Below are 12,025 nucleotides of genomic sequence, written 5' to 3'. Positions count from 1 at the left end.
GATAAATGAAACGCAGACAGAAAGGACTTAATTTCCACATTTTGGTTAACTCTTCTTGTGGCTTTCTGTCTAATTCTGCATCTATCTCGACAGGTCTAAGGAGCGAAATGGAAAAGGATGCTCCAAACAAATGCTACTAGCACATCATTCACGCTGATCAAGATAATGCCAGTTCGCTTCAGTAAAAAATGGGTTTATCTCAACCCAGAAACAGTGTCCTGGTTTCTCTAAATAATCTACTGAGCATGCTGTCAACACTCTTCCTAAGGACTACTTCTTCAGTAGAAACTTGTTAATAACAACTGCTCACAAGACTGTGTAATATGCAGAGTCATCAGTAAAGTGTCTCAGGCAAGGCATGCTGCTGCTGATTTTTTTTAGAGCGTACATTTGCAAAGCCTTGAGCAACACATACAAATACAAATAACCATTTGCATGCTATTAGGGTAGAGGTGGGGTGTTAATAATTGTTCACCTTTTCCAATTTGTTTTGATGAGTTATACCACTGTCACAGTGAATTTACATTTCAAAATATCGCATTAATATCAGAGGTCTTTGTTTCTTTTTATCCTTATTACATATTTATATGTATTTATTTTTCTGCTGTGCAATAACAACAATATAACTAACAAAAAAGATGAAAGAAAACATGTGTCCAGATAAAATTTATGTAGTTCTTACATAGTGGCATTCAGTACACAACCACAGAGAGCTCGGTTCACAAACACAGAGTGCCATTTGCAGCTACGATAATCTTTTAGATGAGACAGGAAACGTTAAATATAAACTCGAATATCAAAGGTATATTTAGGAAAACAAACGGTGTTTGTAGAGCTAGACAATAACCAGTTTTCTAATCTGAAAGGACAAACCAATTAAAAACGTTTAATCGTGGATATTAAATACCTGGATCTTGCGTAGCTGGTTGAGCTGTTTGCGCAGGTCGCTAGCGTTTTGCTGCAGACCGTGAAGATGGAGCTGCATCTGCAAGCGACCAATGCTGTTCACCTGGATTGAGTTAGAAGGTGGCGGCGGCATCAGAGCTAGAGGTGCCGACGGTGTATTTGCTGCCAATCACAGAGCAGGAAACGGGGGTCACCGGGAGGTCGTTGGGAAACAAAGCGGTTAGTTTGTTGGGTTATAGTAAAAGTAAAAGTAAAACAATAACACAAATACACACTTGCCATAAAGGCCCAAAGAAATTACATATACAGAAACTCTGGGCGCACACACACAGAGGATATAGTGTGTGAATACAAAAAAGTCCCATATTCACAAAACTCTAATTGCCCAGTGGGAGAAATATGAGCTCATGCTATTAGTAACCCATAGAGAAGTGCAATTAGTCTATTCAGCAGTGACACACGGGGATAACCATGCTCTTATCTGAACATAGGCCTTTGTGAGTATGGCCATTGACCCACCAGATATTCTACCACACATATTCACACACCCTCACAAAGGAGTTTTCCACTGTGTGCCAAAACAAACCTCTGAAATTCGCAAAGGAATAACCAAGCAGAAATTTAAAAAGTAGAGACAGAGACAGAACGAGGGGAGTCTGCGTTCCAGGAGATAAATAGGAGAATATACACTGCCAGCTACCCAGCAACACCACACACCCATACAGAGGTCAGGGAGCAATGAGAAATGTCTGGAAGGAGTAAAAGGGTGATAGAGTAGGAGATGGAAACTACCTTTCTTCTTCTGTCGTCCGGCTGGAATATAGAAAGAGTGAGCCAGTTACCAAGAAATTAATGAGTAGCAGAGAGACAAAGAGGGAGAGGAAAGTTTAGATTTACAGAATGGTGATCCCGGAGAACATTTTATTGACTATAGCAGAGACAATGGCTGTGGTGATGGCATAAGTCTTCTGGCAGTGATCCAATGCATGAGGAAGCTTCAAAGACAACAGGGTTATAAAATTATGGAGAGACAGGAATGACTGTACAGTATCAAAGGGATGCATCCAGTATACCTATCGGGGTACAAAAGCTGAAAAACTCCTGTCAGTATTTAACAAATTCTATGATTAAATATTTGTTTCTTATAGAGAATATGATATTTTGAAAAATACCTTTGAACACAAAATTGAATTTACATGCTGCCAGCAGAGACCGTCACAAGTGAAGGAATAAACCTTCCAGAGACTTCAAAGCTGTCTTATTTTCTCTTTCTGGAGGTTATGTTTACAATTTGGCATCTCAGTTTATTTAACACATTTCACGAGCTGTCACCAGGTATATTTTTCAATCTCTGACAGATCCGTGCTAGCAGTTCGCCTCTACTTTCCTGTATTTGTACTTAGCAATGCAAAAAAAAGTTTGCTGTACAATCTCAAAAGAACCAAAGAGTAATTTTCTCATCTGACCAAGCTTTAACAATTCTATTAACCCGATTTGATGCTTGATTTGATGCTTTATTTTGATTATCAAATGATATATTAGACATTTTAAATTAAACTCTTCCACTTAAGAAGTGACAGAAAAGCAAAGACAGTCAAAGAGAAATAGAAAAAAGAGCTATGAATGAGGTGGAAATGTAATTTCTCAGAGAGTGTCCAAAGGGGCTTTAACACTGAACTCATTTGGTTCAATTAAAATAAACACTGGCAAGTTTTCCTGTGTAATGCAGTTAGTTTTGGATAGCTAGAAGAAAAACTGTCCATGAGAATTATTATGACTTCATAAGCTAAATCTGCTGTTAGATTTGCAATGCTTATAATAAAAAATGCACAGCCAATGTAGGATCACTATTTACGATACATGGAAGTATTACCGTATAACCTATCATACCACTGATTTATTAAAGATATTTCATCTGACTCAGTGTATTATGCACTATATTTGGCCCATTAACATGTCAATACACATTCCCACTAGAGCTAAAATGAAATAAAATTCTTTGAATTCTGCTTGGGACAGGACACTATTACTGTATATGTAGATAAACAGGTTTAAGTTCCAGGGTCAGACTGTATAACTACATATTCACATGCAGTTTGATAGCTAACACATTGTTTGAACACTGCTGGAGTAGAACTAAAAGTTCCAAACAAACAATTACCAACGCTACATTTCTTAACTTAACTTCTTATCCGCCCTCTTGTAAGAAAGTTACCAAGTTGGCATATATTAGTCTTAAACCAGGAAGTCACCGCCATTGCTAGTTTGTGTACATTCGGGTGCATGCACAGGGAGCAGGGAAATCGAGCCATAAAAGTATTCTAAACAGCACAGGAAAGGAAGTGTTAGTAACGGTTGGGTTCACAGGTAACAATTACGCTGCTTTACTCACTTCCAGTGGCGGAGCCATCACTGTTGGTTTCGGTCTTCTCGCTGGAAGAGAAAGGTAATGGCCGTGAAAACTCCGTCCCTTGGTCTGGAGGGCAGCCCGCCATCATGCAGAGACGCAGCAGGCCACATCTGAGGATCAACGGCCACAGGGCAAGGCAATTACAGTGCTAACACTAGAAGCACCACTACTGGATACTGTCAGACTGATTACATTAACAAGTTGTCACCTTTTTAATGAAGTCTACTGCATATGTGAGAGTAAAGTGCCCTGATAACAATGGTCAGTGTAAAGAATCAAAATCTACTGAAAGACTCTAGGAGATGTCTGTATTTATCAGTGCACTGATCAGCATTGTGCCCTGTGGCTAATGTTTAGTGCTCTGAATTTGTGCTGCGCTCACACGAGGTAATGCACCACTTCACAGCTATGGAGCTTATAATGGCTCTCATAATAGATAATAATCCTGTCGATCATCCTGTTTCTGTGTCCAAACAAATGCTGTATCTGTGACTTTCAGAGGGTTAATGGGCTGTAATGGAGAGTCTTACGTGCTGTCACTGTCTGGTGCTCTGGTCAGCACACTCTGGACGAGCCCAGTCAGACTGGCTATCTGCTTCTCCATGGCCTCCATACGCTCCAGGCGATGATCCCTGCGAAAATAACAAACAGCACATCTGTGAAACAAAACACTGAACTCAACACAAACGAAGAGCTGAAAAAACACTTGGAATTCTTTGCAAACAGAAAAATATTTGTTCTTAGGGGTGTGAAATATGCAAATTTGAATAGGAGATTGTTAAACATGAATTAATAATATCTGTAAAATTTTATCAGGCAGAGAAAATATGTAACATTGAGGTTTTTTTTTGTTTGTTTGCTTTTTTCCCTGATGCACACTGCATCAGAAGATACAATAAAATACACGAATAAAAGCAGGAAAACATTCACACTGATTCTTACTGACCTGCTACTGTCAGAATCTTGCCCGGATAACGAAGACCCAAACCCAGATGTGGTGCGGCTGCCCTCTCCAGGTCCAGCTGTTATACACAGAGGATCAGAACTGGAGCTGGGCCTGGATTTCGGGCTCTCCACAAACACAGAAGAAGAGGCAGAGTCCTTGCGGAAACTCTGTCTGACAGGTGAGGCTCTGGGTGTGCTGGAATAAGAGTCCCTGTCCCTCAGCTGCATGTCAGGGATTTTCTGTGGGGATGACGGTGGCATGCGAAATCCCATGCCCAGAGTGGCAGAAGAGTATGTGTCTGAGTATAGTGAACCTCCAGGCTTGTAGAGCGAGTCTTCCAGGTCTCCCTGGAGAGCAGCAGCTGAGTAGGTGCTGAGGGAGCGCACAGAGCCACGTCGGTACAGGCCAGCGGAAACAGGGAAGCTAAAGGGGTCTCCGATCGCAGCTAATGACTGGGTGGAGGCGATGCTGAGGCGGCCTTCGTGCATCAAGCTGTAGGGATCGGCATATAGCCCCTCATTTTTCATCAGTGCCATGTTTTTAGCAGAAACCTCTTCATCAGGCTTGACATCGCGGCGCTCCAGGATGGCACTAGGTGAAGGGGACAGACCTGCGTTGGCACCATGGCCGGCTGAGGGATGGTGTGGGTGTCGGGGCTGATCATGTTGGGGATGGGATCCACCGAAGGATGGAGCACGGCCCCCGCTGTAGGAGAGGCGTGAGCGAGAAGGAGACCCAGAGGATGCTGAGGCGTTGGAGGAAGGAAGGGTATTTAAGCGGCGAGTTGGGGAGGAGTCGCGGGAAGAGTAGACCATTTCCCTCTGAAATGAACAAAGAGGGATGAGAGTTACCATGGAGACCAACAGATGAGTGTGCTGTGATTCCCATGCTTATAATGACTATGGCTATGACTTGGATCTGGCTGACACCAGACAAGGTGTCAGGATCTGCAGATGCCAAAATATGATGATAAATTTGTTAAACAACGAGACAAATTATTGGTCCAATGGAAGAGATCAGAGATGCTGCCTGTGATTTTGTTTATTAGACTAATGATAAAAGGAATGAAATTGATTGTGTCTACTCAAAATGGAAAGAATCTGCGAGGCAACACAAGACCATGTAGTCTTAAATCTGTATATTTATCTACTGCAGGATGATAACATGATGCAAAAGCTCATTCAACCTGAAAAGCTCTGAACATTTCTTCACTGAGCTCTTCTTCCCTGCCTTTTGTCTAGTATATTATTGTTAAACATGCCCCAGTGCTATTTTTCACTTCACCTCTGGCTGTGTTCTCCTGCTGCTAATTTACTCCTGTTGTGATTTTTCTAATTTCTGAACCTTTTAAATGTCAAATAGTCTGCTTTTCCTAGTCGCATATCTACTTTTCTAACTTAAGCCATTCCTGTTTTCATTCATTCTCAGCATCTTAGCAAACAGTTTATTGCAGAGAATAGATTAGACAAAGACAGAGTAATCTGTGATGTTTAGCCTTTGTAACCAGGGATAAATTCATTTATATACACTGAAAAACCATGGCATTAAAACTAAGCCAAACCCTGTATTCCCTGACCAGTTGACAAGTGGTTTCTGATTTTCAGTGGAAGAAACTGGATGTACCAAGAATCGCAAACACTAACTAACCCAGACCTTCCCAAAGTGTGGGGCCCGCCCCCTAGGGGGGGCGCAGAGCCATGGCAGGGGGGGCGCGGGATGAAAAGGGAAAAAAAACAAAAACAAAAACGCTTGGACACTGCTAGCACGGTGCACCCACAGAAACGCAAAGCAGGAGATGAAGCATGGCTGAATATGTTTCCAAACCAACTTCATTCTAAGCCAAAGACTAGAAAATAAGGTGAAGCATATCTGCCCTTTGGTTTCACCTGCACAAGTGCCAAGGTAGGTCTCCCCTGCAGAATTGGTTTTCCCTTTGTCGGGAGCGCGCTGGGCTCTCCAAATCACGGACAAACAGTATCCCACATTCTTGATTTTTAGTTCACAAACACTTGTTGTAATGACTAACTACTCCTGACATGTTGGAGATGTTAGCTCCTTATACAGTAAAGTTACAGTGGGATACAAATAATATCAGGCTGATCCTGCCACGATTTGTTCCCCCGGTTCAAATCACGGACAAACAGCATCCAACAGTTGTTTATGTTTTTAAACCCATTTTGCACAGAGAGGCATTTTTTGAAAAATGTATTGATAGCAATGTTGAATATTATTACACAGGAAAAAACACAACTACACGTAAAATAATTACACCATGACGCCTCTGCCTTTCTAAATGGAGGGACAGTAACTGCATGTGTATGTAAGCGTGTAAAACCTGCAGATAGTCAGATTAACAGTAACAGTATTTCGTCTCTATCTGCCATTCTGCAATTCATCTCATGTAAACAATAACGTGACGTGAAAAAAGGCACATACCTTTGACACAACTCTGTATTCCTTGTCCACACGTAAACGCAAAAAAGGAGTTTTAAAAAAATCTCCGTTTTCGGTGATTCGAAACGCAATTTACGTGTGGACGAAACAGCTGCGTTTTCAAAAATACCCGTGTAGGTGTGGACGTAGCGTAAAAGAGTTAGTAATTTATTTCATTGCTACCTGTAATTTATTGCAGATTACTTGTATTTGCTTAATTGTTTAATAAATGTTTGAGGTGTGAAATAAATCGGAATGGAGCAAAATATGGGTGTGTGGTTGGAGGATGTGCGTGTGCGTGTGCGTGCGCGCGTGCATGCGCGGGGGTGGGGGGGCGCGAACATTTTTCTTGTAAAACAAGGGGGGCCTAGCAAAAAAAGTTTGGGAACCACTGAACTAACCACTGAGAGGTACTGAAACTTTAAAAAGTGCAATAGAAAATACCTCCAGCCTGCAAGATGGGGGCTTTAGCAATAGATTTCACAGTGACTGTGAACAACCACTGGCAACCAGTCAAGGAATACTTATTTTTCCTAATCAACTGTTGCCAACTGGTTGCCAGGTGGTCACCAGCTGGTCTTTAGGCATGTGTGGCTACTTGTTGATGTTTTTGTGGTGTACACATACTCGTTGGCCACCCCTTCCCCTCTTTTTCCATGTCAACTTCTTGTATAAAATGTTTATGTAAACAAGCACAGTACATGCACTGAAATCATTTTTCATTCTCTGTTTGCATGGTTAACAGGAGTTGTATTCTTAGTATTTTGTGAATAATGCAGATTGTAAGCAGAGTTTTGTATAAAAAAAACTAAAAAAAGATCTCCCTCAGGCTCCCTTGATCTTTACTGAAGCAGAAATAGCTTTGAATGTTAAAATATGCTCATTTCACACAGGAACATTGTTCTCTGGTGTCTGCACAGCAACAGATGGCCTACTTGAAGATAAGAAAATACATTTCCAGGAGGAATACCTGTTAAATTACTAACCTGAATATACTGTAATAGCCTGTCAAAGTAACCACTGAAATAATAAAAATAATAAAAGAAGGCACTATTACCTTACCAAAAAGGCACCCCATTATGGTTTTCATTGACAGTTCAGTTGTCAAACTTGCCAGAGATCAGACAAGAATTTTGTTCTGTGAAATAGCAGAAAACAGGCTGGCCTTTTCACCTCCCAGCTCCATTCTGCTTACCCTCAAGTCCCCGTTGGCCAGGTGTGCGGCAGCGGGATAAGAAGCATAGATGGGTTCTTTGCGGTAAATCTTGATGATGCTGCGATCCTGAATGTCTCTGACATCCTCCAGCTCGTAGAAGACATTACGGGCCTCGTCCTTGATCAGGATGGCTGTGTTGGGTGACTTCAGCATACCTGCTGTCAACTTCTGAGGGAACATGTGCACGATGAGAGCATGCAGCGTATCCAGGCTGGTGAGCTCATGGGTGATGTGCACCCGGCGCGTCTCATCTCCATATTGCAGAAACAGCACGCCTAAAAGAAAGCGATGAAGGAGAAGGTGGCTGAGTCAGAAGATGCTGGCTTTAGTGGATGGAGAGAACTAGCAGAGACATTTTGTTGGCTGCAGCTGAAATGATACAAATGTTCTGACTCTTGATATATGAAATCTAGATAACTTTTCTCATCAGATGTCAGCATGACTAATGGCTAAATGAGTACCAAACCCACTCTTATTTTCTTAATGTTAGATTAGGATTGTGAGAGCTAGTTGAGAATTCACAGATAATGCACAAAGATGCATGCACAGGCTGAATTTTTTGCAAGGTTTTCTTTTTGAGTATAAGTTGCCCCACCTATGAATAATTAAACTCCAAAACATCCCAACTTCATAAAAAGCTTTCAGCAGATTCTGCAATGATCATATAAATAAAGATGTGTTTGACGCCTGACTAACCTGAAAATTCATCTTCATACACCATGGGACAAACAAAAAGTCATACACCATGGGACAAACAAAAAAGAACAAACAAAGCAAAGAAAGACCAAGAGTTAAAAGTCAGGCAAAATTAAGTGTCAGTTAATACTGCAGACAAGTTGGGGAGAGAAGAAAACAAAGACAGTAGTTAGTGTAGAGACAGGGGAGACAGGCAAGCCTGGTGTGCCACTTCTGCTTGAACGTCTTATTCAGGAATGCCCTAATCAGGTATAGCTCTTTAATTTTACACCCACTTCTTTTACTTACGCAAGGTAACTCCACACCTTGCTCTTCATGAATCTGCACCACCTTCACGTTAATCCTCTCTACACTCCCAAGGCCCTTTTGTTGTAAAACTGTCCTTGAATGTTCTGCTTGCACACAAGGATATTCTTAATCCAGTACAGTATGAACTCTGTTACAGTTAAATGAAATGTCACTAAATTAACTATCCTAAGAAAAAAAAGATCTATTTTTTTTATTCCATTCTAAAAACTACAAGACATTTTTGAGCTCACAGGGAGCGTACTGCATTGACACTGAAAAACAAAGTCATACTTTATCAGGTTTGAGTGTTCTGTACATTTTTATAGCAGGTCAATTAGACTAAAGACTGTAAATTCGGTGTGAATAAAACATAATTCCTTCAATTCCTTGTAAGCACAGTGGTTCCCTTCACCAGCTACATGAGGTAAAGAGAAAGCTGCCTTGAGTCCAGCTGGTATGCAGTGATTTTAACCTGGAGATCGTAGCTTATTCTGGCTGGCTGAGCGGGACAGCGGCAGACTCTGGCGAAATCGGTTCATCCGGTTAAACCCAATGGGGATGTCGGCTTCTGACATAGTCTCCAAGGATTCAGCGGAGGCAAAAGAGAGCTTGGCAGCCTGGTCGGCAAGACCAGACTGGGTAGACTGGGAGTGGCGTGGACTGCGGCTCTACAGAGAGAAAAGGGACAGAGTAATTCACTGTGAAGTGAAACTGAAGTGGAAAGAATGGATTGGATGGGGCCAGTGGTGTAAGAACAACTTGAAAACAGAAAGCGGGCACACAGTGAGACACCACACAATGAAACACCTAACAAGATTATTGAAGCCCTGACAATGGTTAAGCTAGCAGCCATTTACAAAGAATTACTGGCGTCACAGTCTCTGACATTAGTTGAATGGTGCAGCAACAAAACATTATATAGCTGTACTCAGTTGGCACAGAATGCCAGGACATCAGCCTTTATGAATCACTTATAAGGAGACGTATTAAGCTGAAACTCAGAAAAAGTTAGTGAGACTTTGCACACCTCCCACACGCTCTCATCCAAACTTGTCCGTTTGCAGCTACGAACTTTAAATGAAGGCTTGTGGGATGGGAGGAGAAGCTCATGCAAATCCCAGGCTGTCACTGTGGGTTTATCCTACTGGCCTATGCCCAGGCGTCTCTCACTGAAAGACTGTTAGCGCAGCTGGGGCTGAGCTCACTGAACTGTCTCTCTGATCCCCCACCGCTGCAGAGTCTCCTCCAGCTCAGAGGCTGCTGTAATGAGCTCCCAGAATGCTGTCTGCTCATTGTTTGGACGGCAAAAGCAAACGCATCTTTGGCCACAGTATAGGAGCCATTCCTGTCTCATCCTCCTTGAACCACGAGCACAACAGTCTTCTCCCTTTCTAAGAATTTCCCTGTCTTCCTTTCGCTGCCTAAGTCAAGCAGCAGCATGGATCTACTGCTGCTTCCATTAATGTGGTATTTAATTAATGGGATACTGACAGAAGCAATATGTAGGGCCATATCTGCGCTCATTAAGTCTCAGCAGTGGGCTGTTTGAATTCATTCATAAACACACAACACTGCACAGAATACACAACCACTGTACATCCATTTATGGTTTTGTTAATTGGGTAATAAGCCAGGAAAGCATGCTGAACAAGAAATGAAAGATGCAAACAGAGAATACTTTCAATATGGATTTTTTTTTTCAAAATAATCAATTAACTACTTAATCAGTAAAATGAAAAAATAGCAGGGAAGAAATCCATCTCAATATCCCAGACAGAGAATTTCAAAAGGGTGGGTTTTGTTTTTACCAAAAGGCAGCATGTGACAGTATACTGTCACAGTGGGCAAAATGAATGTAGCACAAGATTAATTTTTTTTAGCCTTGCAGGTGGCACAGTTCAATGGATGGCAATGTCACCCTGTCAGATAGTCGATCGACCACCTCGGTGCATACTCAGCTTTCAGATCGATTGCTACAGAATTTTGCACAGACGATCATAGTTCAATTTGTCCAACACTTCCAAGTGAACACCAGCCTAGCTTTAGCTTTAGTAGATATCCTTAATATGTAGATGCAAATGATAATAAACGTTGCAGTACTCATGCAACTCAATGAGATAAATCTTTTTTACTTATTAAACTTCTGGGAATCGAGTAATTATTCCAGTAGTAAATGGAATAACCAAACAGCAACATATATGGGACCTTATATCATGTTAGGTACTGCAGTCATTGGTAATTTGGTCTTTTAATTAGCTGCTGCATGCATTCACGTGTATGTTTACAAGACAAGTTACAAACCTGCAGCAAGACTAAAAATCCCAACAACCATTTTTTATAATGTAACCTTACATTCCTTTTGTCGCCATCATACATAATTCAATCACGCAATCATACACAGTGAAGCAAACCAGTGATGGTAGCGGCAGACAGTGTCTGAGCGCACTGAGAAACTGCGATGCTGACAGATAACCCACACCATGTTTTCTAATAGGGTCATTTATCTAAGCTGTGACCACACCAAGGAACACAGCCAACAGCATCACAGAGGAGGAGCCCACACTGTAGCTTGCCTCATTCTGGCCAGACCATCCTACATAAGGACATTAAGGGGTGAGGAGGGTTGGGGGATCAAAATAAACCCTGGAGATTTTATTTACGTTTCCACTGTTTTAGGAAGCAAAAGTTATGATTGAAATGTTGAAACATGCTTTCGGTGTTATACAAGCTGTTTGATGTGAGTCTTCTGCTTAACTAAGAAGCTATGATTTGCAGACTGGCAACACTGGTGAACAGTCACCAGTGTTGCTTGGGCTTCGTGCATTTGCCAGACTACTATGTAGGCTGGAGTTATTTATACATGACCTTACGTCAAAATAGGCAAAATAACCAGTTGTAATTTTTACACTTTACAGCCTAAACAGAATAAAAGGTTACTTACTGAGCTAAAAGGTACTGATTTGTAGATTTTTGTTACTTTTTAGAATGAACCAGCGTAGTGAGGTGTGCTAATGATAGTGACGTTTTCATATATACTTTACATACATGAGACAGATAACAATCTTCTCAACTAACTCTTGTTAAGAGAATGAATAAGCATATTTCCTAACTATTAAATTTTTTAATGTTA

At 41.4% G+C, this 12,025-nt stretch overlaps 1 protein-coding gene across 8 annotated transcripts in view; it reads right to left on the bottom strand.

The window, feature by feature from the left end:
- Window positions 1-12,025, bottom strand: part of srcin1a (SRC kinase signaling inhibitor 1a) — a 91,535-nt gene that overhangs the window by 23,295 nt on the left and 56,215 nt on the right. For 6 of the 8 annotated variants that reach the window (XM_063472214.1, XM_063472217.1, XM_063472215.1 and 3 more), the window contains 8 exons: window positions 9,368-9,563; window positions 8,608-8,619; window positions 7,891-8,186; window positions 4,263-5,083; window positions 3,847-3,948; window positions 3,299-3,426; window positions 1,699-1,719; window positions 908-1,068 (listed from right to left, as the gene is read on the bottom strand). In XM_063472214.1, the coding sequence (XP_063328284.1) occupies window positions 908-1,068; window positions 1,699-1,719; window positions 3,299-3,426; window positions 3,847-3,948; window positions 4,263-5,083; window positions 7,891-8,186; window positions 8,608-8,619; window positions 9,368-9,563 (1,737 nt within the window). The remainder of the gene's footprint in view (window positions 1-907; window positions 1,069-1,698; window positions 1,720-3,298; window positions 3,427-3,846; window positions 3,949-4,262; window positions 5,084-7,890; window positions 8,187-8,607; window positions 8,620-9,367; window positions 9,564-12,025) is intronic. The other 2 variants (XM_063472219.1, XM_063472216.1) reach the window with 2 other exon arrangements.

Source organism: Pelmatolapia mariae, linkage group LG4 (assembly GCF_036321145.2).
Source record: "Pelmatolapia mariae isolate MD_Pm_ZW linkage group LG4, Pm_UMD_F_2, whole genome shotgun sequence".
NCBI classification, from domain to species: domain Eukaryota; kingdom Metazoa; phylum Chordata; class Actinopteri; order Cichliformes; family Cichlidae; genus Pelmatolapia; species Pelmatolapia mariae.
Note: the sequence above shows the minus strand (reverse complement) of the source record. Positions and strands in the feature narration are given on the sequence as shown.